The sequence below is a fragment of the Poeciliopsis prolifica genome, unplaced genomic scaffold (genome assembly GCF_027474105.1).
Source record: "Poeciliopsis prolifica strain line A6 unplaced genomic scaffold, Auburn_PproV2 SCAFFOLD064, whole genome shotgun sequence".
NCBI classification, from domain to species: domain Eukaryota; kingdom Metazoa; phylum Chordata; class Actinopteri; order Cyprinodontiformes; family Poeciliidae; genus Poeciliopsis; species Poeciliopsis prolifica.
In genome coordinates, this window is record NW_026562439.1 from 1,727,119 (window position 1) to 1,754,370 (window position 27,252).

Genomic DNA, 27,252 nt, shown 5'->3' on the forward strand with positions numbered 1-27,252 from the left:
CCTTGATTTATTGGAGCTCAGTGTTTCTGCTGTTCTGTGGAGAATCAGAACTGAACCATTCAGTGATTTATAAACAGTGTTTATATTCTCTGGGCTGCAGGGAACTGGGTGATGTGCTCCATGGTTTTAGTCAGAACGCCAGCAGCAGCGTTCTGGATCAGCAGCAGTTGGAGGATTGATTTGTTTTTAGGTGGGACTGTGAAGACACTGTTGCAGTAATCAATGTGACTGAAGATACAGGCATGAATTAGTTTCTCTAGATCGTAGTCCTTTAATCCTGGAAATGTTCTTCAGATGACAGAAGGCCAACTTAGTGACTGTCTTTATGTGGCTCTGAATGTTCAGGTTAGATCGTGATGCATCATCTGCGTCACTATCTCCTATTTGATTTCCTGTTATTACCTGAGCCACTGGGAGCATGTAGATATTAAATAGGAAGGATCCCAGGTTGGACCTTGGGGTACTCCACATTTGACTTCTGTCTGTTTAGATGAGAAGTTTCCTATTGACACAAAGAAATCCCGGTTCTTTCCGTCAGACTGGAATCAGTCCAGTACTGGACCAGGGAGTCTGACCAGCTCCACATCTTAAGTTTCAAAACTGGGGTAGAAAATGTAAATTTTTTTGTACAGTTTTTGCTTAATTCCTGCTCTGTCAGTGGTGTTCTTCAGCAAATTGCCTTTTATGAGTCTGTAACAATTAATTTATTACTGAATTATGTCAATAATCGATTCATCATGATTAATACGATCAATTGTTTCAGCCCTACATGGTATTTTTTAGGTGTGGTGAGTTCACTGATCAGAAAAAAAGATTTAATTTCTGAGTTTTGGTGATCAGTTTCAAGGCTGATCAAGGGGAAACTCGGCAGGCAGCCAAGTATTGATTCTGATCACAGTCTCGTTTTGAATTGATCCAGATCTCGGTCAAACCCAGACTGGCAGGTCAGAAAGCTGCACTCACTGCGTCTCCTCCTGACAGGAGCTGGATTATGTTGTTTTGCTGCTGGTGGAGGCTTGGTGTCCATATGGGCTGCATATGTCGCCTTTGTAAAGCAGAACAGGTTGGATGAAGCAGAACCTTAATGAGATGCTTCAGCTTAATAAGATTTCATGGCTTCTGGGGTCTCTGGGTGTTTGAAAAGCTCTCATAACACAGGCAGCCATTTTTTTTAACATGCTGGAGTTGCATGGAGCTTTAGATTCAGATGTTTCAGTTTGTATCAAAGGCAGCAGTATTTTTCCTCACTTGGAGGATCCCGTTATTCCGCTTCCAGAAAAACCCGGGCAGACGTGACAAGTCGGCCCAACGACTCAAAGGTTTTCCACTTGATCGATTCTTGACCCAACGGCGCTCTCTGAACTCAAAATTAGGCCGCTCTTCTTTTTCCTTTTGTCTCCTATTTTTATATAAACAGCCAGTTTTCAAAGAGCCGTCAGAGCAAGCGCAAAAAAGCCACTTCATCTCTGATCCAATAATTAGCAGCGCCTAGCCGCGGCGGGATGGACACCCCGGCTGATTCTCAGTGACAGCCTTAAACTAATATGCATAATACTGGGGATACTGCCACAACTCCCCAAGCCCTCAATTTATGCAGATCCCAGGGAGCTGGATTGAGGTTCGCCTGCTGTAGATGCCAAAAACATCTTTAAATGAACTCGTTTGTCTGTTTCTTTTCATCCGTCCCATGTGTCTCTCTCTCTGTCTCTCTCTCTCTGTGTTTGAACAGTCGGGGAGAAACGTTGTTGTTACTTTAATTGATTCTTCAATTAAGCTCCCGACACTTTCTTTCGTTCTCTTTTGCAGTCAGAATATCAAGACAAAATTGTGCAAGTTGAGCTTAGAGAAATGTGTTTAAAATCACTTCCAGAGTTTTTTGTTTTGGCCTGATCAATAGGCCTGTCTCAATAAGCAATAAGTCAATTGATCGCATGATAAGTTAAAACAAACTCGATGTGTTGTTTTTCTCTCTTTCTACCAAAAACTGGATGACAAAAGTCTTCAGTCTGGAGTTGTGGTATCAAGAACTTTATAATGACTTTAATTTGTTGTTTTGTTTGTTTATTTTGGATTTTAAAATGTTTTCCAGTTCCAGTATTAAATATTCATTAGAATTGAAAGACTATTGATCTTTGAATTCTTGGATTATTATGCTATCATCATTATATTACTTGAAAACAATGTTATTGTCTATCAAAACAACTTCTGGGACAATTTATCCTGCAGACACATTTGTGATCTTGATGACTCATCAGTAGTTTGTAGAGTTTGGTTTTTTTAAAAGATTTTTCTTTGAACTTTAAATGTTTTTGTTCTTGAAAGTGGAGATTTTGCAAAATGCGAGCTTTAAAATATTAAAATGTGAGAAAAAGCGGTTGGTCTACATAACATTAATGAAAACTAAGAACTGTTTTCAATAAATAAATGCATCAACATGCAGCTTGATGCACTTTTGATTTGAATATCTCAGATAACTGCCACTGATTTGTACTTTGATTCATAATTTGGAATAAAAGTTTCTCAATTTTTCTTGCATTAATAACCATAAATAACCAACCGCGTATTCTTATTCTTTCCAATCAATGTATCTTCATTTAAAAGTGTAGAAATTTCTGCTCTCTCTCTCCTGCTCTTAAACCCTTCATGTTTTAACAACCTTATGAGCCTGATGTGGAGCATGTTGGAAATTGCCCAGGGTGGCATTAAAACGAGGGCTACACAAGTAAATAGCCTTTCTTTTTGTGCAACAATAGTAAGTTTTCTATTGCTTACATGCATGCAGCAGTCAGAGGGGAGTTGGCAAACCCATATGTAGAGCAGATGTTCCCCGCTCAGAGGATAGATTGACTGTTACTTATTTTATTTATGTATTTATAATTCTCACTTGAATCTTTAAATTCTCACTTGAATCTTTAAATTCTCACTTTAATCTTAGAATCCTGACTTTTTTTTTTTTTTACCCAAAATGTGACTTTAATTTCAGAATTCCCACTTTAATGCAGCTTGGTGCCTGCAGGAGAACTAAGTTTTTTGAGGAAGGATGGATATTTTTATAATTAATTTCTTTTTATGCTGCTGATTAAAGTCAGAATCTGTATTTTTTTTGTAATCCTCCTCCATATAAATCCCGTCTCAGGACTAGAAAAAGTGTGACCGATATTTCAGAAGGTTTTCTGGTCTCTGCTGTGTTTTTTCTCTTTCAGGCTGTTTTTCAAGCCTCAACGTTTCATTTTCTCATGATAGCCCGGTTTCTCTGTCACCTTGTTTTTCTCTCGCTGGAATCCGTTCCTCCGCGCTGTTAGCCTTTTGTCTGAGTCAGCCGCTGATTCACAGCCTCTGCGATAGTTATCTGCACGCCCTCCAGGCTTTCCCCCTCATTTCAGCTGCTGCTCACTTTATCACACTCACACACCTAACAAAGCTGGCTTTTTAGAGCACCAAGCACTGCAAAAACACAAAACCTTACCAAGTATTGTTGTCTAGTTTCTACTGTAGACATCTGAATACACTGTAAAAAAGACAAAACTAACTTACAAGTAACATTTCAGAAACATACAGGAGCTTTTTTAAGTAAATAATTCCTGACACTGATTTAAAAAAAGCTTTTGTTCCACCAGCAGATTATTTCACTTATAACAAGACATTTCCCGTTATAAGAGACATAATCTTGCAATAACTTTTTTAATCAATCTTAATGGATTTTTAACGTAAACCCTGATATGTTGCAGAAAAGTTACTAGTATGTTTGTTTTATCTTATTCCAAGTGTAATCTGGCATGTTTAATAGAAACTGGACCCAAAACACTTGGTCAGATTTTGTGTTTTTACAGTGTGACTTTTCCAGCAGCCATTGTACAGCTCATACACCAGTAAACCTGCTGGGGTTGCTAGGTAAGGCTGCAGCGCCTTCTGATTCATGATGTTTCATTCAGGTGGTTTGATTCTTTTTTCTAAGCTCTTCGGTTGTTTTTGGGATCTTTTTATTAATATTGAGGAATTATTTGCTTAAATCAAGCTGCTATATCGTATCCTGTCCTAGCTCTTTTGACATATTTTAAGTGAGTAAGAAACTAGACAAAAATACTTGGTGAAGTTCATTGTTTTTGCCATGCGGAGCTGTGATTCTTCATTTGTTTTCCGTCACATCCAGGATGTCTTTTTAAAAAAAGAAGGAAAAAACCTCAGCAATTAACGGCCAGTTTTCCTGCTCCGGAAAATATAATGAAAGTGTTGTTCTGGCTTCAGCGGCCCCTCCCCTCTGCTCCGCCGTGGTCGTCTGATGTGAGCAGCCAGAAGTCAGCTGTCAAACGTCTTTGATGAGGAAAGAGGAAGACGAAGCGAGAATCGAGCCAAAAGGAAAACAGAAAATCCCAGAGTTCAGCCACTCATCCTCTGGTCCCTGTTGCCAAATTTTGTCCTGTTATTTGTTTCCTCTCATCGTTTTTCTCTCAGAACCTCATCCCAACACACACACACACACACACACACACACACACACACACCACACACACACACACACACACACACACCACACACACACACACACACACACACACACACACACACACACACACTCTCCAGCTGCAATTAGGTGATTTTTGGTGTCTGCCATTTGAATGTGACGCTGAGCCTCTGGGCCGCGGCGGCACAGCCCAGTGCCTCCACACCCGGCCTTATTAGTGACCCCACCTTAATGGGAAAGGATAAAAAACCACTTTTGCAGCAAATGCAAAATGAGAGGATATTTTCTTTCCAAACTGGCTGGAATGTGGGATAGCTGGATGTAGGAGGTGGAAATTTGGACTCTGAATGGAGCAACACCTCGGCTAATGTTTCTGAAGGTAGGAAATGGAATCGGAAATGTTCCTCCCCCCACCTCTTACAAAGCACGCTCTGTTGAGCAAAACGCCCCTCTTCGCTCTCCGTTGGTGTAATTAAAGTTAGAGGATCTCTCACTCCACTGCGTCCCGGCCCCTTTTTGACGCTCCGAGGGGGGGAACCCGGCTGGTGGGGTTGTTTAGACTGGAGCGCAGGAGTTGTTTTGGTTGAGTCACGGACCCATTGTGCTGAGGCTGGGCCAGCTGCAGAAACTCTATGAGGGTCCGGCCGCGTTGCTTTTTGTCATGTCTTCTCCGCTTCCTCTCTTCCTCCCCAGTTTCCCCAGTCTAACACTCTCCAGGTCTCCTGCGTCTTCTAAACTCAAGCTTATAGACAGAGAGACAGACAGACAGACAGACAGACTTTGGGATTAATAAAGTTTTCCCACACAGCATTCTTAGAAATACATGAAATAGTTAAAAACATTACTTATTATTTTTTTTTACATGTTTTTGTACTTTTATTTGGGCTTTAATGGGTTCTAAAATGAATCCAAGCTCTTAAAAATCACCCATCTGATTTTTAGAATTAAGTTTTTTGGTGTCTGGAAAATGAGCTGTTTCAAAAACCTGGTGATGTCACAAATCCACTATCCGTCACCTAGCAACCGCAGGAGTTCAGCCTGTCACCTAGCAACCGCAGGAGTTCAGCCTGTCACCTAGCAACCTGAGCTGAGCAACAGCTGATCTGATAAAAACGCTGCAAAGCACAAAACCTCACCAAGTAGTTTGGGTCTAGTTTCAAGCAGCAGACTGAAGACTTTATTCAGTTTGTGGTTTTTAAAGAGAGAGAAGAGAAAACCAATAAATCATGGAAATGATTGAGTCAGTTTTAATTGATCATTTCTGTTGAAGCTCTTTGAGCAGCCTTGTGCTGAAAGGTGTTGTATAAACAGAGTCGTGTTTTAAAGGCGTTCTGAGCCTCCATGAGATGCTTATCAGAGGATGAAGCCTCTCTGTGTTTCTGTGATGTTTCGGGTTTGTTTGCTTTTGGGGAGGCAGAACCTGAGCCCGGCTCTTCTTTCACTCATTTTTCGCCTCATTTTCCCCGCTGAGGTTTTCCTGCCCTCTCCTCTGTCCCGGTGCTGGATGTGAGCGGCAGCCGCGTCCCTTTGAAGCGCCACCGCAGCAGAGGAGGCGGCCATTGTGCCGGCTCTTTGATCGCGCCGCCGCTCCCCTCCATCTCCTCTCAGACGGAGCTGTGCGGGGGCACGGGGCCAGACTTCAGCTGCTCGGGCCCCCAGCGACGTTCCCTCAGATGTGGGCGATGGCTCCCTCTGACCCCTCTCGCCCCCCCTCGCTGCGCTGCGAGTCTCGCCCACGCATGCCTGAGGTTTGGGGTTTTTGGTGACTGTACCAGCCCCGTTCCCCCGCTGCTAACCACAATCAGACCTCACCCTCCTCTACCCTGCCGTGATCAGCTCTCCTTCCTCACATCTCTTCTGCACTTCATTTGGGAAAGCAGAGCCGTTTTTTATTTTGTTGTTTTGTTTCTTAATACCGTCAGTGGATTAGAAATGAAGCAGGAAGTCCAGCCGTGGTTTAGGAACATGTTGGTCATGTTTTTGACATTTGGAGGGAAAGTTTCTCAGGACAAATGGAGGGAATGAGGAGGAAAAGATTTCCAAGACTCAAACTCTACAGTGTGAAAACACTTGAATTTATTGAAAAATCTCCCGGTTACCTAATAATTCAGTAAAAAGATGAAGGTTTGGATCAGCTGCACCAGTTTACCCAGTTTATCTCTGCTTGAGGTTCCAGTCTTTCAAGCAGAGATTTAATTTCAACTGAAGTTAGTGCTTTAGCATTAGCTTCTGCTAAATACCATGTTGGTATCACCTTTACTATTAGCAGAACTAATGCTTATTGAGCAAGTGTGAAGTAAACAACAAACAAACAACGTATACAGAATTTTAGATTTACATGGACTGGGCTTGTTAATTAAGCAGCTAATGTTTAGCATTAGCATCTGCTAAATACCTTGTTAGTTTAGCATTAGTGGAAGTAATTTTATTGATTAGGGCTTTAGAGTTAGTGCAGCTAACTTTTAAGTTAGCGGTTACTGTTCTTCTACTGATGCAGCTCAGGGCGCTGCTGCCCCTACAGGTCAGGTTTAAAACTAAAGGTTTCTCCTCTCCAAAGGGCCAGACTTCAAAACGCGGCCATATTTTGAGTTTGATGTCAAATTGCTAAAACTAGAAACGGTAAAAATGGAAGGATGACCAGAGAGACGCGTATGGATGGAGGGAATAAAGCGATGGATGCACAGAGGGATAAACAGACAGAAAGGCTGGCGGACGGACAGACAGACAGATGGATGCACTTCCACACTTGGACGAAACTTGAATCAATTTTCATACTTTTCCAGACTTTAGGAACCTTGGAGCGAAAACAGCAGCAAAGTCCACAGAAAACCTTTGAAAGATCTTCAGAAAGCCTGAAGAACTAATGATCAAGTGGTTTTTAGAGGATTACTTGAAAGTGAAATGTAAAGCAATGAGAGGCGGCTGAAACTTGTGGAAAGCCCTCTCAGGCATGAAGTCTCCCCCGTTTCCCCCTTCCTCTCTCCGCTGCACCTTCTGCTTCTCGCACCTCTCTGCACTTGGCTTATTTTTAGAGTAATTTGTCGGCTGTGTTTTTCTTTTTAATGGCTCCAAACAGAAAAACCCCATCGCTCTGGGTGGAGGAGGGGTGGGGGGGGGGCAGCTGTGGGTGCTTTGATTTGGCCGGCGAGGTGAAAGCAGCGATTGAGGCACGAGGCTGTGCCAGTTATCTTAACCTCCCACACTTCAAACGCCGGGGGAGACTCCTTCCTCCCCCGTCCCTCCGTCCCTCCGTCCGCCAGTCGCGTAAAGGCAACGGGGGAGGAGGGCCAAGGCTTCACTCGCCTCCAAACAGAGGAGCGTTTCATTTCCTGCAAAAAAAAAGAAGAAAAAAAAAGCCGGATTCCAGCGAGCATTCTTCAGCTCTAATGCAGACGGAGGAAGAGGAGGGAGGTGAGGAAGGGTCAAGTTGCTCCTGAATCCCAGCCTGCACTGTAAATTATTGCGTTGTTTTTAACTGAAAAAGTTTTGATTTCGGTTTATAGTGAGTCACTATGTTGACTTTAGTTGAATAAATGAGGTGGATTTAATTTATAAGATTTTTATTTAAAGAAGTTGAGGGTCTTCAAACATAAAAATGTTTTAAAGGCTGTGAGATAGTTGGGATTGGCAAGTGAGGTATCCCATAATGCATTGCAGCAAGTAATTAAATCATTGTTTATTTGGCAAAAAAATAAGTTTTAATAATGATAACAATATCAACAACAGACTCTAGACATGTATCAATGGCAGCAATTCGACATGCAGTTATGAAGGTAACAGTTTAGAAACGCCGCTTCTTTCAGACTGCAGACATGAAACAGATTCATGTTGGTTTTCATATCCCTGCGCATGAAAACAGTGAACAAACTGTCTCTGCTGTTTCCTGTTGAGCAGAATTAAATAAAAAGCAGCAACAGTTTCAATCACATGGTTTCCTTTTTATATAAAGTTTCAGGTTTAAAAAATGAAGTAAATGGAAGTAATTCTAACATAGATTGAATAAATTAACTTAATCTCAGTGAAATTACACAAGTTAATGTCGACCATATATTTTAATAAAATTTAAGTTTTTAAGAGGAGAATTAATTGGATTTTACAATCGTTATGTGAACTGTTATGTCATCACAACTTAAAATGATCAAGTTGGTCGAGTTGTGTAAACTTAAGATGAGCAGTTTGAACATAATAACACTTAAGTTTGAACATTTTGTTTTGGCTTTGGGTTTGGATACATTTTAGAAAGTAAAGTCTAAGTTTTTAGGTCACATGATGAATTAAAACAAGCTCAATGATTTCCATTGGAATGATTAATTGTTTAAAAACTTGCCCTTTCTGTGAAGTACAATGTTTTACAGATACTTCATAATTCATTTTATTTGTTGTTTTGATTATTTATTAGTATTTGTTTATTTGAAATGTCATCAAATAAGTTTATTTATCTGAATATTATGGTTTATTGTGATAACTTCTGGGATAATTAATCATCCAGGAACTTTTGTTTTGGACAACACAGACTGTGTTTTACAGTGTGCAGCCAAGCAGCCCCGCTGCAACCACTGCCACTTGTTTTTTTAACTCCTCTTTTCAAATGAAGTGGCCCTCAGGACTCTTCCCCAGGCAGGAAGGTCGGTGCTTTTCATGTCTGCCGTGGGGGAAGGAAAAACGCTCCCCAGGAAACTGGGTGCAGGGCCGGGCGCGGGCCTGCCTTCAGATCCTGGGATGAAAAGACGGAGGGCGGCGGAGGTAAATAAAAGCGACAGGAGATCTCTCTCCCTGTCTTTCCGCGCGCAGCTCCGGGGTCAGCGCTCCTCCGTCCCGCTCCCTTTTATCCGCATGTGGGGAAGCAGTCTGTTTGCCTGTGTGTTTTAGGGCTTCACGTTGCAGGACTCTGCTGACTCTCCTTTGCCACGAGGGACAAACAAACTAATATGGCTGGTTTTTTTCCGCTCCTCCTCACCGTTCAGACATCGTTTGAGTCGCAGGAGGCGTCTGCTCACCTCTATCTCTGCCTCTCCACTTTGATCACAGATTCTATTTGATGCTGCTCTGGCCTGAAATAACTCTCCCTTATAGCTTGTCAATAGCTGAACCAAACTCTGATACGTTCGCCCAGATCACAGAGGGGGAAAAGAACCGGCTGACAAACAGTTTCCCAGTGAGGAAGGGGGGGCCATTTTGGATAAAGCTTCAAGTCTTTGTGTTGGATCAGATGTAGGTCATGAAACTAAGACTGTTTTCACACCTGATAGTCCGGTTGACTCATTTGATTTGTTACATTTCCAGCCGTTTGGTTTGCTTTCAAGCTGCACTGTGTCAAATGAAACAAAACCTTTGAAAACCTGTTCCCCTCCTCGCCTGTGGGGGGCGCTGCAGCAAGAACCACTGATGAAAACGACTTGTTAAGAAGAAGCTGCCTTCTTCTCAGCATGTAAAAAAATGGAGTGGCGTTAGATCTGAGCTGTTGTAGGATTTTGTTTGTGGCTGGTAAACACCACAAACCATTTCTCCAGCCAGCAATAGACTTTGACATTTGTTTAGGTTGTATTTACCCAGAATCCCCTGCGCTGTAGTCTACTTCCTGCTATTGGAGCGGTCTTTAGTCCGCTTATCTTTACATATGTGTTCGAAGCAGACCAGAGTTGATGCTACGCGAACCGAGGTTTGAAGGCAGATCAGATTACAAATTCACAAACAAACCGAACTTTGTATAAAATGAACTAGAGTTTGATTAAAGCGGATTAAACGGAGCTGGTGTGCATGCATGGTAAGTAACTGGTTTAACTTGATGCAGTGAAGCAAATGCTTCGTTTCCAAAGCTGCTCTTCACAAAAAGACCAACATTTTCTCTGGCTGTGGATTTGCTTTTCTTTGATGAAATTGTCCAAAAATTCAGCAGGGATGTAAATATTTACTGAGTTTGTTGGGAGGAGTGATGGTTGTAGCGTCTAACAGCTGGGAGGAAGGATCTACTGTAACGCTACTTTGTGCACATCGGATGCAGCAGTCTGTTATTTATTGCATTGGTCCAATTTTTTAGAAACATATTCCAGGCATGTTTTCTAGAATTGCCCCGTTCAGGGTGGCCGCTTGTTGGAGTAGCTCTGGACTTTCATTTTTTCTTTTTCAAAACTTCATTCCTGCCTTTTGGTTTCTTCTTATTTTGGATGATGTGTAGTTGGACAGATTCTTGTTAATGTTTTTCCATACTTTTCTATTTTGTTATAAAATAGAAATGTGGGCATTGAGGGGGAAAATCATTTAATTTCCCTTTGGAATCAATAGACTATTTCTGAATTTGAAAATAACTGTATTTCCCTTTATTCCACTTTTCAGAAGTTTTGTCTTCTGAAATATAGCTTTGTTCGTTTCTATGCTGATGACATGCGGCTGCATATATTAACTCTTTGCCTGACCAGTAGAGGGAGCTCACAGGGACGTGTAGTTGCCTTGCAAACGGAAAGTTGCATGTTTGCTTCTTCCCCTGGATGTCTATGAGTATGGGAAGAACTTTAGTTTTGCCCGAACGCGACCCATGTTTGACTTTTACCCATTATGATCTTTTCAGATCTTTATTTTTATTAGTTTATTCGTCTTAGGATTTTATCCTGTTGCTCAACAGCTTTAAAATCGATCCGTAGACGGCGGCATCCAAACTGCTGAGTGACGTCAGCGTTCTTCTTCTGCTCATGTTTGCTGCGTTAGGGGTCGTAAACCGCTCTGAGGTCTGATTGTGGTCGTGTTTAATTAGTATAAACAACCATTCAAAACACACAAACACAAATCTGATTTTAGCCAAAAATCTGAACATCAAGACCTGCTGCATGAATTTAGCCATAACAGTTCAGGGAGGATCAAGGAAGAAGAGCTGTTAAAACATATGAGAACCTTTCTCACATTAAGCAAGAACTGTTCTCCTAATAGCTGAGTATTAGCTGTAAAACCAGTCCAGGCTGCCAAGAGCGGACTGGGAACTGTCAGAGGGCCAGTTACGTTTGAGGTTGCACCTTTTATTTCTGCTGTTATAAATGCATAATGTGGGCATTGAGGGGAAAAAGCCGGATTTCTTTTCTGTTTCCCCGCCGCTCGCCCACCTGCAGCCGGAGCTGAAATGTCAGCCAGAAGCTGCTCGGCTGAAACAGAGAAGTGCTGCCAGCTGGGTCATCAAAGCCGGGCCGGCCCACTTCCTGTCGCCGACCTCTGACCTCCTCTGGAGTTCAGAGCGTGGCTCGCCGCTCGGTTCAGTCAGCTGAATGTCTGAGAACCAAAAAAAAAACCAAGCTGCTGATGGATGGGAACGAGGATGAGGACGAGGATGAGGACGGCGGTGGGAATGGCGCTGAGCGCCTGCGGGTTGAGGCGCTGAGCGCCTGACGCGCCTGTCTGGAATATGAGCGACGTTTTACTGCCCATGAGTTTTTCACAATAAGCAATAAATCAACTAATCACATAATAATTACAATAAGCTTCATCAGGCTCCACTGTGAAAGGCCAGTATCATGTAAAATCAAGTTTTGGAGCTTTCCATCATGTTATTCCCTCATCAAAAACACACCTGTACTGTTGCTTTGATTACTCCATGCATGTTTGAAAACGCTGTGGCAAACACCTGGTTGGACCTAGCCCCGCCTTCCAGGGCGGAGCTCCTCCTCAGAGCTGCAGTTTCCAGATTTAAGAGCTTCCTCCTCACAGAGCATCTCATGTTAAAATTTATTTTAACATGAAAAAACTGCAAACATTTACCAATATGAAGTGGTTAATCTTCACTTCCTGCCACTTTTGCCTGATTTCCTTGTCTGAGCTGAATGACTTGATTTTTATTGATTAATTTTTGTTTAAATCCAGTGTTGGTTACAGAGACTTTATAATCCATTTTAATTATTGTTTTCTTTGTTTATTTTGGATATTGAAAATAGTTTCCACTTCTGGTGTTAAATGTTCTTCAGAAATTAAAGTTGTTCTTGCATTAATATGTTGAAAATGGTTTCTAAATGGTTTCTAAATGGCCATATTATCTCAATATTTCCTGGTCAGTTTGTGGTGCAGACGTTCAGCGTTTCTGTTTTCTTCCCTCAGGAGGAAAGAGGAACAGCTTTTCGACGTGCAAAGCGAAGGCAGCATCATCGGGTCCTCTGCTTGAGATGGAGGCCTGTTAGATTCCACGAAGACCCAAAACTCTCCGGTTCTCAGCGGGACCCCCTCCTCCTCCACCTCCTCCACCTTCACCTCCACCACACCGGGACAGATTTAGCTCCTCCCTCGCCTCCTGAAGGCGCCTCCACTCCGCAGACTGAACTGAACGAGACAATCAGGATTTTAGCGGGAGCGCCGTCGCACCAAACCCTCCGTCTGTCTTCTGCACTGAAAACCCGCAGCACAGACTCCTCCTCTTCCTCCTGCTCCTCTTCCTCCTGCTCCACCGGCACTAACTTATTCTAACTTATTTGTCACCTGTCCGTTTTTGTATAGTCCATCAGGCCCTCGCTCGCCCCTCCCTCGCTCCGCCCTCTCACTGGTAACGTTTTGGGGACCGTTCCACCCGACCAAACGCCTCTTTGTTTTTGTTTTTGTTGTTTCGACTGACTGCACTAAGGAAGACGGAGGGATCTCATCTCGTCTCACCAAACGTCCGATGCGGAGAAAAAAAACGGATCATTTTGACTCTCTCTCTTTCTCTCTCTCTTTGCTTTATTTAGACTGAACTTTATTTTGAATGCTTTTGTTTTTGTATCTCGCTTCATCTTCTCGGTGTATATTTTAGTGATTTTGGTTTTGTTTGTTTTTTTATAGTGGTATATATGAAAATAAGCTTTTGGACACAAGAAAGCCATTTTTCTTGTTGGAGCGTCTTGCAGAAAATCGAAACTTGCGGCTTCTTTTGATAACTATTTGTAACAAATAGTGACCTCGGGGTCGGCGCGGATGTAACATAAACGCTCGGTATGTGTACTTTTTAAAAACTGTCAGGATATGTTGGATTTTTCTGGATATTTTTGCAGGCTACATCAGGATTTTATTGCTCGGAAACACGACAAATGAAGCAGATATATATATTTACTCCAGCACTTGACAGTCTTTCTTTTATTGCAATGGACCTTTTTGTCTTTTCTCTCTCTGGTAGCTAATAGTGTGGTCTTTTTAGCCATGTTGTTTATTCCATCTCTGTAACATTTTTTTAATTTTATTTTGATGCTCTATTTTTAGTATTACTTGACAAATTAATTTTTTATTATTATTATTATTTTAATATTTTGGGTCACTGTTATCTTGGAGGAGCATTTTGCTTCCCAGGAAGTCATATTTGAATTGTTTCAATATGTTTTTTGTTCTTTTTCTTTTTTTTTTCTAAATAAAAAGGCACCATTGTCTCATCTGATGAGTCGTGTGGTGAACAGACCTGAAACCTTAACGTGCTTTAAAGCTGGAAGACGGACAGCAACAAAAACATTAATGTACAGACTGTGTATAAATTTGAAGGTTGATTAAAGGATAAAATCTGAATGTTGTGTTTCGATCCGATCTGCTGTAATTTTGAGGAAACTGCTCCATCTTCTGGTCAACGTCTAAATAACCACATATTTGGTTATTTGGTGTTGCACGAATAATATTATCTTAATTTCATTTCTTATCCAGTTTTGTTTAAATATATATATATAAAAGTGGAATAATGTGTAATTTAGTCCTGTTTGTTTGAATTGCTCATTTTAGCAAAGCGAAAATGATGTGATTAAAACATTTTCAGAACAGCAAACAAATATTACGTTCAGTCAAAACCAAGAGCAATTCTCATATTGAATTAATACAGAAATTAATCAGTGTTCCAGTTACAAATCAATCAAAATCGGCTCGACGGATCTGGATTTTTAACCTTGACTTAAAGAAACTCAGCATTTCGGCTGTTTTTCAGTTTTCTGGAGGTTTGTTCTAAGTTTGTGGTCCTGGATTGGCTGCAGTTTTCAGATTTTTTACGCAGAACTGTTGGAGTAATAAAGAGAAACACATGGATGAGTTTCTCTAGCTCTTGGAAATCCTAGAAATGCTCTGCAGATCATAGAAGGCTGACTATGTAACTGTCTTTATGTGACTCAGAAGGTTCAAACCCAGATTCTGATTTCCAGCTGCTGTGACTGAAGCTGTGTGCTGACTCTAGAGTTATAACTCTAGAGCTACAACTCTAGAGTTATAACTCTAGAGCTACAACTCTAGAGCTGTAACTCTAGAGTTATAACTCTAGAGCTACAACTCTAGAGCTATAACTCTAGAGTTATAACTCTAGAGCTACAACTCTAGAGCTATAACTCTAGATCTATAACTCTATAACATCGTTCCTCTTCGGGTCCAAAGAAAATCACTTCATTTTGTTTCTGTTCAGCTGGAGAAAGTTTTGGCACAAAGTTCCAGTCCGGTTTCAGCGGATCATAAAAACCATAAACTGATGGTTTCTGCATGACTTTTATATGGTTGCAACTAATGATTATTTTATTAATTATTCAAACAATTAATCTGATTAAAACATCGTCACATTCTGCAGATTTTTCATTTGACCTCTTCAGGCCTTCTTTCAATATATTAGAAATACACTAAAAGATGCAAATAATTTGTTTTTTAAGTAGAAAAAAGACAACAGGAGGAAGCGAGTATGGGTCCTCTTTCAGAATAAAAGCAGGAGGTTTTATTTATGTTTTGCACCTGTGATCATTTTGATCCTTTGCAGCTTTTTTGAAAACCAGAAGTTCAACATAAACAAGTAAATATGAGGAAAAATGTCTCAGTGGCTCAAATTGATTTCATTTTCTGTAATTGATAAGATTTTTACATCCTGGCATTTGGTCTCTACTTTGACCTTTGACATCTGCAGCTGTTCGGTTCAGTTTTCCTCCAGGTTCTGTTTGTAGACATTAACATGAAGCTGAAATGTAAGATTTTGTACTTCCAAAACTCAATTGAAACAAATCTGAGTGTGAAAAAACTCCAGAATGTCAGATTCCTGAAGATCCACGTCAAAATTCCCGACTCAGTTCTCTAAATTAGCTTCTTCTGTCTGTTTGCGTAGCTATAGAGATCCCCAGCAGATGTTTCAGTGGTCGGGTTCTGTTGGTTCGCTGCGACCACTACAGAGGAACCGCAGCGTACACAGAACCGGGACGGCCGGCAGAACCACTGGGAAAACGTTCTAGCGACTTCATAGATGTGATCTTCCTACTGATGGTGGTTTTGTTGATGTTTGTTCCTGTTAACAGAAACAGAAAAATCTGGATTTTGTTTTAACCAAACTGGAAAACGTTTGCAGTCTGTAGAGTGAAAACACAAAAACTTTGGTGAAGTTTCTGATAAGACAAAATTAAATTATAAGGAACTTTTCAGCAACATATAGGAGTTTGTTTTGCGTCAATAACTCCTAAATATTTTGTTTTTGCAGATCATTTCATTTATAACAGGAAAAATGTTTTGTTAAAGTGAAATAATACATAGAATTTTGAAAGATAAAATTTGCGAACCCATTTGCGATGCTATAAAGTACAGAAAGAAACATCAATTTTATTATTTATTCAATAACTGTTGCATTTCTGTGCATGAACTACATTCCTCATTCCTTTAAAAAAAATCCCAAGAAATCATTTTGCCCAAAACTTACATTTTTTCTGTTTTTTCCCCTCCAGTTCTCTGAGTCTCCTCTAGCGCCCCCTGGAGGCCCCACTTTGAAAAACACTGGGTTGAAATATTTCGGCTCAGAGAATCGTTTTGCTCCGGTAATCAATCATTTTAATGGTTTATTTTTCTTTAAATAAATCACAGGCAGTTGATTCTGAAGCATGTGTTTAATCAGGCTTGATGTCTGGATGTTAACGACCCGAGAGGCACTTTTCTGTTCCGATCTCCCTGGAGGCTCCGCTGCACCAGTTCTGATCCGATCACTTCTTGTACTTGTAGAATCCCTCTGCCGTCTTCTTGCCCAGTTTCCCCTGAGCGACCAGTTTGTTGAGGAGTTCACTGGGAGCGAAGATCGGGTTATCAGGCTCCTTCTCGCTCCAGCCTAAAGATTCAGGAGGAAGAGGCTTATTTAGGTCCAAATTATCGATTAACCAGTTTTTCTAACGTTGACAGATCTTATCGACTGACTAACAATTGATAAGCCGCCATTTTCTTAAAAACCTGAGTTTTCTCATGTTTGAAGAGGGTTCACTGTCTTTTCATAATAAAGGGTAAATTCTCATATGCTGAATTAAAATAAATATCTACTGAATTTTAACATTATTTTGTTTCAGCTGCATTAAATACTGACAGCAATAAAAGGCCTTATTAGTAAATACCCACCATCTATGATGAACTTCATTGTGTCCAGTCCCACGTAGTCGCTGAGCTCAAATGGTCCCATCGGATACCCGGCGCCCAGCTTCATGGCGGTATCGATGTCTTCTATGGACCCGTGGCCTGCAGGAAGAAGTTCAATTGAAACCATGGAAAGCGTTTTACCTCGAAGCAGACGGAGACGCACCTCTCTCATGCAGCCGCAGGGCCTCCATCATGTAGGGAACCAGCAGCCGGTTCACGATGAACCCAGGGGTGTCCTGGACAAACAAGGCAGGGTTCAGGAACCGGAACCGTCCGACGGCCCGACCTCAACTCCTCCACCTCACCTTGCAGCACACCGGCGTTTTTCCAAGCGCTTTGGTGAAGTTCAGGAGGGACTCAGCCGTCTCTGGGCTGGTCGACGACGTCGCGACGACCTGCAGGAGATTGAGACTTTACCGACTGGAGCGACGCAAGCGTCCGGGAAACAAGAACCAGGAAAAGATTCGAGGCAACAGGCTGGGAAACTGGTCCAACGTTCAGGCAGGATGCAGAGCCAGGATGCAGGATTTACTGGCATCAGCATCAGTATCGACCAATGTTGGTCAGTTTTCAAAGGGGCTGCGCCCTCATCAAAAACCTGCAGGTGCTTTGATTCTTTCATGCGTGTTCAAGAAATCCACGACAAGCATTCAGCTGTGCAAAACGTCAGGGTGGACCTAGCCCCGCCTTCAAGCCGCAGCTTCTCCCCCATTCAGCTCCTTCAGACTAGCCAGCAGCAATTAGCAAACACCTGTTGGAACTGCTGAGCTCATTATAGGAGCTTCTTCTCCGATTAATGCTGGTAAAAACATCATTAAAGGGTTAACAGAGGAGCCATGTTGAAGGCAGAGCTGGAGTTTTTAAAGAGTCAGAGGCCCAATTTCAAGGTCTTAATTAAGACATTTCTTTTAAAGTCATATTGATACAAACAGATTGTGTATGAAAACTGAAGGTGACAACTAGATTATGCTATAAAATGGCACTATGTGCCTCTAAAACACATAATACTTTGGGAACAAGAAGAGTTGCTAAAGGGGCTAAAAACCAGACCTAATCTGAGCCAATTACTTTGTGTTTACAGGAAAAAGCAGCTCCAGTTGCAGCCTGCTCATTGGTTCGGTTCTGATCAAAAACCAGTCTGGACGGCTCGTGTCTGTGTGTGACCCACCTCTACCAGTTTCATCATGGGAACAGGGTTGAAGAAGTGGAGGCCTCCGCACCGGTCCTGCCTGCTGGTGGTGCTGACGATTTCACCGATGGGCAGCGAGGACGTGTTGCTGGCGAAGACGGTGTGTCTGCAACAGAAAATACAACAACTGAAACTCAACGGGTCACAATTTTACATTGAGATGGAACTCAGTTTGGAGGCCTTCCATTAATCTGCTAATAGAAACACATTAAAGCACTAATCCCAAATACCAGTTCTGCTAAAAATAAAACATTTAGTGGAAGCTAATGCTAATGTGCTGATACTCTAAATGCAGCGCAAAACAACCATGTGTGAAGAAAACAACATGAACACATTTTACCAGTAAAAAAAAAAAAATCAGTCCTGTTTGAAACATTTCCAACATGTTAACTGAGCGGTGACTCTTACTCGGGCGCCATCTTGTCCAGGAAACCAAACAGATCCTGTTTGATCTTCATATTCTCCACGATGGCTTCCAGCACCAGGTCTGAGGAGGCGGCGGCGGCTCCAGGGTCAGTGGAGGTCGACACTTTCTGCATCACCTTCTGGATGAACTCGTCGCCAGACTGAGGAGAAACCAGGATGTTCTCTGTGAAACGCTCATCGCCTCCGTCTGTTCCTCCGAGGATCTGCGGTGCCTCACCTCCGGGTCTTCAGAAAACGTCTTCTTCACCACTCTCCTCAGACTGGCCTGGATTCCCTTCATCGCTTTCTTCAGGACGTCGTCCGTCATGTCCACCAGTGTCACTGAGTGGCCGGTGGATGCAGCAACCTCAAGGGAGGAAACAGAAAGCAGAGCAGCTTCATCAGGCTGTGAAAGACTCGTTTTGCTCCGGTTGGGTTTCAATGTGAGCAGATTTTAAAATCCTGGTCCGGAGAGAAGCAATCTGGTCAAAACACCAGATTCACTTTCAGACTCTCGTCCTCCTTGGTCTGTTTGTTAAAGTACAAAGTGAACTGTACACCACAAGTTTAGAGTAGACAGAGGTCAGAGTTCAAACATGGAACCTGGAAGAAATGCAGCATCGATGCACTGGTGGAGAGACAAACAGATGGAAAGGCCTGTCCAAATGACAAAATGAGTTGGACGATAAAATGTCCAGGAGTTTTTGCAATAAATGATAATGTTGTTATTTAATTTTTAACATAACAACAAGTGTATATTTGTACTGCAGGGACCAAAATTCCACATGGACCATGCAAATGGTAACTGAAATATTACTTTGAATCAAAATGTGAAACATACCGAACGAGAGAAAAGTCAAGTTGGTGGCTAAAGTCGCTCCAGCAGCCTGTGTCCCTATATGTTAAATACATAAAATAGAATAAATAACCCAAAACCTGCACAGCATCATGGCTCCCAGCTGACAGCAGATATCAAATTAAACAACATGAAACTGCATAAGATTACATTTGTCTAAAATCAAACAGGAAACAGCTGATCCAAAAACATACCGCAGCGAACGGATGAAAACAGGGACGAGCTGTCGTTACTGGTTGCTACGGTAACCACCAATCAAGCGCAGTGAAGGATTACCTGTTAGTAAACACAGCGGATGCGCGCGCAACTTCACTGCGGCGAGGCCCGCTCCGGTCTCTGAACGCTCACTGGTTACCATGGTTACCCACATTTCTCTGACTGTTCGCTCGCATGACGTCACAGCGCCGCCACATGACGTCACAGTGCCGCCACATGACGTCACAGCGCCGCCACATGGCGTAACAGCGCCGCCGCATGACGTCACAGCGCCGCAGCATGTCGTCACAGTGCCGCCATATGACGTCACAGCGCCGCTGTATGACATCACAGCGCAATGAAATAAGTCGTTTTCTATCAAACTGACATTAGAGAATGAGTTGCGTCTGCATTGCTAATGTGCTGATACATTAGCAATGCATCAGCATTACTAATGCTGATGTAATGAATCTGAAATCTTAAAAGCTTTCAGATTCAGCGGAGAAACCGACTGGAAAAAGAACTACCGCCATCTAGTGGACGGTCTCTGCAACACTGTCAAAGAAATATGGATGGATGGATGGATGGATGGATGGATGGATGGATGGATGGATGGATGGATGGATGGAATGATGAACGGACGGACTGAGGGACGGACGGAATGATGGACAGATGGATGGATAGACGGACGGACGGATCGATGTTATTTTCTGGTGTTGTGTCAACCTGTCACCACTAGAGGGAGAAGCTAAATTTGACCATTTCTATCAGCTTCCTGATAGGTGAGGACCAGGAATAGTTTCTGGACACTGACCAACTCATCTTCTCCATCTGTTTGGATCCATCCATCCCAACAGGTGGATGGATGGATAGAAAAAATATCACACAATCTGTAATGAGATCTAGAGAAACATGTTTTCCCCTCAGGGTTATTCAGACAGAGAAAAACTTCTGAAGAATCATCTGGATCAGTGTTTCTCAGCGCTGGACCTCAAGGCTCACCGCCCTGCATGCTGCAGGTGTTTCCTCTCTTCAGTCCAGGTGATTCCAATTGACAGGTGTTTTCTAAACTGCAATCATCTGAATGAGGTAAAACGGCGAAACAATTAAAACATGCAGGGCAGAGTGGCTTGAGGACCAGGATGGGAAAGTCTGATCTGCAGACTTTATGATGAAAAGTTAACATTTAGGTGAGTTCAGTTGTTGATCGCTAAATCTAAGTTCAACAGCGACTACTGTTTCCACGACTCCAGGAAGGTCCCAGGGTTCAGTGCATTAGGTTGTAAAATGTGTATATTAACATTTAAACAGGCAAATGCCAGGACGTCCTAAAACAACAGGATCAGACTCTCAGATTTCCAGCAGGTTGGAGAAATAGAAACAAGAAATTCCCTGAACAGCTTCCATACATGCATCTCTTACTTGTGCAATTCCTGCTCCCATCTGACCTCCTCCGATGATCGTCACGTTTTTGATCACAACATTCTTGACAGCCGAAGAAGAAAAACTCCTCTTGATGTGGCGCGTGAAAAAAGCCATGTTGGAGGAAAATAACCTAAACTAAATCTGCAGAACCGAGACAGAATCTAAACTGGGTGAAGGGTCGACTGCAGGCTACTTCTTCATCTTAAAAGCTTTCAGATTCAGCGGAAAAACCGACTGGAAAAAGAACTACCGCCATCTAGTGGACAGTCTCTGCAACACTGTCAAAACAGGGTTTTTCTGTCCGATGCCAAGTTTCTCTCAATCTAATGGAGAAACTATAATTTAGTCCTTTAATCCATAGAAAAGAAATTATTACAAACATCATATTTGACATTTTTGTGAACATTAAAGGTTAGTTGCATGGCAGAGAGAGAGATCAATGTTTAAACATCAGCTGTTCGTACCTGTTTATCCTTCCAGGATGGTGCGTTTTTATTACTTTTTTAAACTATTAATATTTTACTCCATTATATTTAGATTAATTTCAGACCCTAATCTGAGAGGCTGCAGCCCCAAACAGCATCAAAAATAATTTTCCAGTGGCTTTTGTGCCAAAATCCAGTTGCAATGTGACTAATTAAAGACATATCAGCATAAAATGATGTAAAAAGCCTCCAACATTTTCTACATAATTGAGTGAATTATAAAACCACGGAAGCAGAAATATTTTAACATTAGTTTTCTTTTTCCTCCCCTCATCTTTACTAAAACAAAACTGGAAAAAAGTTCAGAAATGTCACAGACGTAACAGTGACATCTGCAGGTCAAATCAAAAACTGCACCGTTACTTTTCCCAACAAGATTAGCATTTTAATTCCTGTCACGTGATTTCACATCAAAAAATAACTTTATTACATTTTCACATACATTTTAGCAGCATATACAAATTGCACTTGTGCCAATAACATTTCTTCGATTAAAATATGAATATTCTGTTTTTCTATAATTCCTGTCAAAGGAAGTCTGCATCCAAAAGTTTCTAAAAAAATGACCAAGAAAATATTATTTTTCCTCAAAATAATATGACAATAATCTATTATTAAGATTCAGTCAAGTATTCAAGTCACTTTCATTTGATGGGGCAAAAAATATTTTTTTTTTCTCCATATTAAAATAATAACTGACCATAAAACAATAAAATCTTCATCTGGTATCTTATAGAATCAGCAAAAAAAAAAAAGACCTTTTAAAGAGAAATAAATATAAATGCTAAACAAATTAATACTGTTCTTATAAATTGATACATGAAATTACCTAAAAATTAAGTACAAGGTTTTAGAATCAAATATATTTTGACTAATCAGAGAAACATTCTGGAAATTAAAAGACAAGCTGTTTCAAAAGAGACACTCTTTGGTTTAAAATCTCTCCCAGAGTCTCTCCAGGAGACCTGAGAAGCATTTTTAGGTCGCTGAAGGTCGCAGCAGCCGCTCTAGCTGAATGCGTTGCTGCTGAACGAGTCCTCGCTGCGGGCGCTCACGCACAAGGCGAAGGGGCAGGGAGCCAGAGTCAGGCCGAAGCGACCGTGCAGGGACGGAGCGGGCGCCCCGTCTGGGAGCCGGAAGGTGCAGGCCTGCAGCAGACCGCTGACGGTCAGGAACAGCTCCATCTTGGCCAGCTGTTCGCCCATGCACACCCGGCGACCTGCAAAATGGGTTTACTTCTGTTTATTTCTGTTACTTTGGTGATTATGGCTTATAAAAAAATTAAGATTAGAACCAGAACATTACAAAAGACAAAGAATAAAAGGTGATTCCATATTTGCTTGGTTCCAGAACTGCGTCGCTCATGGGAGCAGCATGTTGGAGCAGCTCCGTTAGGTTCTTTGCTAGATTTTTGTTCATATTTTTATGGTTGAATTGTTGCTTGTTTGGACAGTTATTCCCTCTGGTCATTATGATGTGTGACCATGGCAACAGGGTGTTGTTTTTACAACTGGAAGGAGCTGATTAGCATCTCAAAAGGTCAAATTATTCCTGAACTTTGACCCCGAATCCCAGAGAATTTTAAAGAAGGTTTTGTGAATCAAGAAACAGAAGGAAAAAGTTGAAACCGTGTCTGGATCATATCCTCGACTCCAACATCTCTCCATAGAGACGTAAAGAGGAGTGGCCAAAGCAAAAGAGCAAATGAGGTTAGCAGAGCTAGCAAACAGTTGATGGTGTCATTTAGGACATATTACAATGGAAATTTAGCTGTTAGCTTGTTATGACAGTCATATAGTCTTCAGTCAGAGGCCTTTAAGACTTGTTGCAAGACTGACAGCTACTGGAGATCCTTCCTGCTCGCAGCATCACCATCTACAACGATTTAAAGACTCTGAACAGCTTCTTAAGCAATAACCTTTCTCATAACTCAACATGGTCAAAATATAACACACTAAGATTTCCAGAGGTTCCTTATTGTTAATCCATAATCATCAATAATAAATGGAATAAATAAACTTTGTGAAGCTAAACTGGTTTATTCTCCTGAGTGACAGAGCGACGTACCGATTCCAAACGGTATGAATGACTCTCTCCTCAGCAGTTTCCCGTCTCCATCCAGGAAGCGGGCCGGGTTGAAGGTGTCCGGATCGTCCCACACACTGGGGTCTCTGTGGACCGAGTACAGGTTGGGCATAATGACCGTTCCTTTGGGAATGGTGAAGCCCCGGAACTCTGGGAAACGGATAAAACCCATCAGAAAACACAGTCCATCGCAGACCTTCCTCTGGTTGCCCCCGGTTACCTCTGGTTGCCCCCGGTTACCTCTGGTTGCCCCCGGTTACCTGTGGTTGCCCCCGGTTACCTGTGGTTGCCCCGGTTACCTGTGGTCTCTGACGCCATGTGAGGAATGCTGAGAGGAACCACCGCCGTCAGCCTCTGCACCTCCATGATGGCGGCTTCAGTAAAAGGCAAACTTCCTCTGTCAGTCAAAGATGGCGGGCGGCGTCGGCCCACCACTCGGTCGATCTCTGCTTGGACCTGGTCTGGGATCCACACAGAGGGATGCAAGCGTCAGTCGTCATGGAAACCGGCTGAGGCGCAGCTCACAAGCGCGACCTGGTTGAAGTGACACCAGAGAAAACGCTGACGCGTCAGTCTGCCTCAGCGAGAAGTGGTTGAATATTTACTGAGCCAGGCTGACTAAAATCAGGAAGTGGAGGAGACATGGCAACCCGCCGCCGGTTATTAATTCCTTCTTTCATTATTAATAAGTAGAGATTTTACATCTGGAGACCTGAAATTAATCACCACACACCAAAATGTTTTCTGTTGAGGCTTAAAAGGAAAACGACACCTGGTGTTCAGATTGTTTAGTAAATAAAAATCTGAAAAGTGCGGCATGTGAATCTGTTAGACTCCTTTACTCTTGACAGCCTTAAATGAAATCCAGTCATACCTGCCTCAACAGTTTGCTGGTTTGTGATCTAATGCAGCTTTCCTCTGAAGCCTCAGAGGTTCACTAATGAACTCAAAATTATTCGCTGAACATTCACCTACGCACGTATTTTTATCTGAGACATTTATAAGAATGTGGCAACCTTGGTCCCCAATCAAACTGAACCTACCGGACCATCAGGTCTCAGGCGGCGTTGTTACCTTGGACATCAGGGTACAGGGCCAGGTAGAGCAGAACCCACAGAACTGAATTGGTGGTGGTGTCGGTTCCGGCGATGAAGAGGTCCCCGATGATGTAGAAAAGGTAGTCCTCTGTGAAGCTGCTGTCCTGCTCTCCTGCGGCTTGCTGAGCCAGCATCTCCATCAGGTACATGTCAGTCAGGTCTCTGGGGTGGTTGGGATCCAAAGTCTTGCTGTGGCTCCCGATCATTTTCTTCAGGAACACCGTGATGTCTCTCTCCACCCGCCGCAGCTCCCTGAACGCCCCGAAGGGCAGGTAGTAGAGCGGCCAGAAGACGTTGATGAGCACCGCGGGGCTGTTTATGCAGATCTCCAACCCGCGCGACATCAGGTCCAGGATGCCGCGGAACTCAGGGTCGTCGTGATGGAAGCGCTGACCCAGGATCAGGGAGCAGATGACGTTGGACACGGCGTTGCTGATCAGCCTGGAGGGGTCGACGCCGCAGGCGCCGCGCTCTCCGTTCAGCCTCAGCAGCTCCGTTTTGACGGCGGCCACGCCCTGCTGAATGCAGGGCTCCAAACTCAGCCGACCCAGGCCAAAGTTCCTGAGGGTGGCGTGGCAGAACTTACGCTGCTTTCTCCAGACCGGCCCATAGGGGGCGAACACAATTCCTGAAACACAAACAGGAGACGGCTCCATTCATTTACAGACAGGTCTGTCACAAAGTCAAATTTTGTCTTTAAATTGTCCCAAAAGTTATTACAAAAGACAAAGACGCTGCTTTGAGACGGCTCCTCTCTAGCTCTTGGTGGAAGCTTTTTCCTCTGCTCGGAGCTGCTTTTTGAAGCCTCTCTTTCTGATTCCGCAAATTATGGTTCCGGTCAACTTGCCTCTCAATGTAATTGACCAAATGTTCTCAATGAAGGGACTGGGCAAAGCAGAGCCCGCTTGTCCTGCAGAGACACAGCCGGCGGGAAACATTCTGGACTCTTAGGATGTTTATAAAAATGTTGTGACTGAGTGAGAAGCAGAACTACAGCAGATGAAAATGAAACACGTCTTCCTTTGTCCCTGTAAGATGTGGAGGATCTGTATTTATTTGGACTCGTGATAACAGGATTTCTGCTGTTTGGACTTAGCAGATACTTGGCATATCCATAAATTCAGAAGACATTTGTGGACCCTGGGGCTCACCAGCAGGATGGAATCGATCCTGAAAAAAATGCTAGCTACGTGACTTTTGATCTTTTTCAATTGTTATTCCTAAATATATAATTTTGGATTTATGGGGCATATTTCTGGGAGATTGGAGTTTTTGAGAGGAAATTGGACAGACTTGTTAAGATTCATTTTCAACCCTGATGGTGATGAAAATTCCTGGTACAAGCTCCTGCTTTATCTATTTCATATTCATTGAAAAGGAAGATTGCTGCGTCATCAGAATTTAACTTGGTTTTAAATTAAATTCTCTTTGCTTTGACTCTTTTTCTGCTCTGCAGTGACCTGAGAGACAAGAATTATAATCATTGTAGTCGATCGTATCTTAAAATACCAAAATTCCCACTTAACTTTATATTTAGGTCCATCTGATGATGTAATTTTTAAATATTAAAATGACAGATCATTTGATCAGCTACTCAGTTCTTGAGTCAACTTTTTACCAAACACTTTTTCACTCTTGAGTAATTTAATTTTTTGGATGGCTGCTTTTTAGTTTTACTTCAGTAAAACTTGTAGATACTCTTCCCACCTGGTAACGGTAATGAGATCAAGAGGCAAGAGTTTTCATTTCTACCTCCTCATCAAGTCTGACCAATCAAATAAAAGAACCGCAGCCCCCAGCATGATGCTGCCACCACCAAGTTTCACCGTTTGGAAAAGGGAGAAGAAAGTCTTGGTGACAGGAAGCTGGATACAACCCTTTGTCGATCATTTTCTCACCTTTTCGTTTGGTGAGTATGGAGATGGTGGGAACATCTGGCCGGTCTGAGAACACATCTGGATGGTTTGACAGCGCGTCCTTCACCACCTCATAGCCGTTCAGGACAACGATCAGCTGGCTGCCCACAAACAGGCTGTAGATGTTCCCGTAAACTCTGGCTTGGGACGTTAAAGCCTCCATGACGCCGATGTTCCGGTCGGAGGTCTGTCCGAACCTCCGCCGGATGAAGGCAGGCAGCAGGAGGCCGCCGAAGTTTCCGAGCAGCGGCCACGGCCGCGGACCTGGCGGGATGTTCCTGTAGACGCCGCGCTGCTGCAGGTAAAAATTAACCAGATAAAAAACCACGAAGAAGAGCAGCAAAGGCAGCATGTTTGGAGGAGACAGAGCCGCGCGGCTGAGGTCCGCCAGCCATGACAGAGAAGCCATGACATCTCCGGGATTAAACAACAACAGCCGGCTGAACTGCACTTCCTGTTTCATACGGAGGTTGGAACTGTTGCTGCGTTCCTATTGGCTGGCTTCGCTCGTAGCGTGCTCTGATTGGTGGAAGTCGGAAATGCGGTTGTTGTGTTTTTCAAGACGAAGTCACTTGTTGTTGCAAGTACCTCGTTTTTAACCAGTAGCTGATTATCAGCCTTGCTGCTGTACGTTTCAGGGATAGACAAGCTTTTCATTTTTCAGCTAAACCTCTTCATAATGTAATATCAGGACTGTTTGTGCTTTTCCTGAGGTTTATCAGTTCACTTCCCCAACATGAAGTGGCCACTAACTCACCACCACATCGGCTCTTTAGTGGCAGTAACTGGGCCAACATGTTTTCTGGT

The 27,252-nt window shown here is 42.7% G+C and overlaps 3 protein-coding genes across 7 annotated transcripts in view; 1 reads left to right on the plus strand and 2 right to left on the minus strand.

The window, feature by feature from the left end:
* The window catches only part of lef1 (lymphoid enhancer-binding factor 1), a 60,623-nt gene extending 46,793 nt beyond the window's left edge, over positions 1–13,830 (plus strand). For all 4 annotated transcript variants that reach the window (XM_055019900.1, XM_055019898.1, XM_055019901.1 and 1 more), the window contains one exon: positions 12,536–13,830. Coding sequence is in view for 2 of the 4 variants with exons in the window: in XM_055019898.1 (XP_054875873.1) it covers positions 12,536–12,615 (80 nt within the window). In the remaining 2 variants the exon portion in view is untranslated. The remainder of the gene's footprint in view (positions 1–12,535) is intronic.
* A 2,429-nt stretch (positions 13,831–16,259) lies between these two features.
* hadh (hydroxyacyl-CoA dehydrogenase) lies at positions 16,260–21,075 on the minus strand. 2 transcript variants are annotated; one of them, XM_055019932.1, is made up of 9 exons: positions 19,437–19,519; positions 19,228–19,281; positions 18,625–18,753; positions 18,390–18,547; positions 17,961–18,087; positions 17,098–17,187; positions 16,956–17,028; positions 16,775–16,891; positions 16,260–16,493 (listed from the first exon to the last, which is right to left on the minus strand). In XM_055019932.1, the coding sequence occupies exons 3-9, from the start codon at positions 18,712–18,714 to the stop codon at positions 16,372–16,374; spliced, it is 777 nt and encodes a 258-aa protein (XP_054875907.1). In that variant the 5' UTR covers positions 18,715–18,753; positions 19,228–19,281; positions 19,437–19,519; the 3' UTR covers positions 16,260–16,371. The 2 variants fall into 2 exon arrangements, with proteins under 2 accessions (XP_054875907.1, XP_054875906.1); XM_055019931.1 differs by lacking the exons at positions 19,228–19,281; positions 19,437–19,519 and adding an exon at positions 20,860–21,075.
* Positions 21,076–21,719: 644 nt separating this feature from the next.
* Positions 21,720–26,916, minus strand: LOC129351128 (cytochrome P450 2U1). The gene is made up of 5 exons (XM_055019933.1): positions 26,428–26,916; positions 24,507–25,157; positions 23,732–23,893; positions 23,415–23,582; positions 21,720–22,566 (listed from the first exon to the last, which is right to left on the minus strand). Exons 1-5 carry the CDS (start codon positions 26,906–26,908, stop codon positions 22,355–22,357), a joined length of 1,674 nt encoding a protein of 557 aa, XP_054875908.1. The 5' UTR covers positions 26,909–26,916; the 3' UTR covers positions 21,720–22,354.
* Between the last annotated feature and the right edge of the window lie 336 nt (positions 26,917–27,252).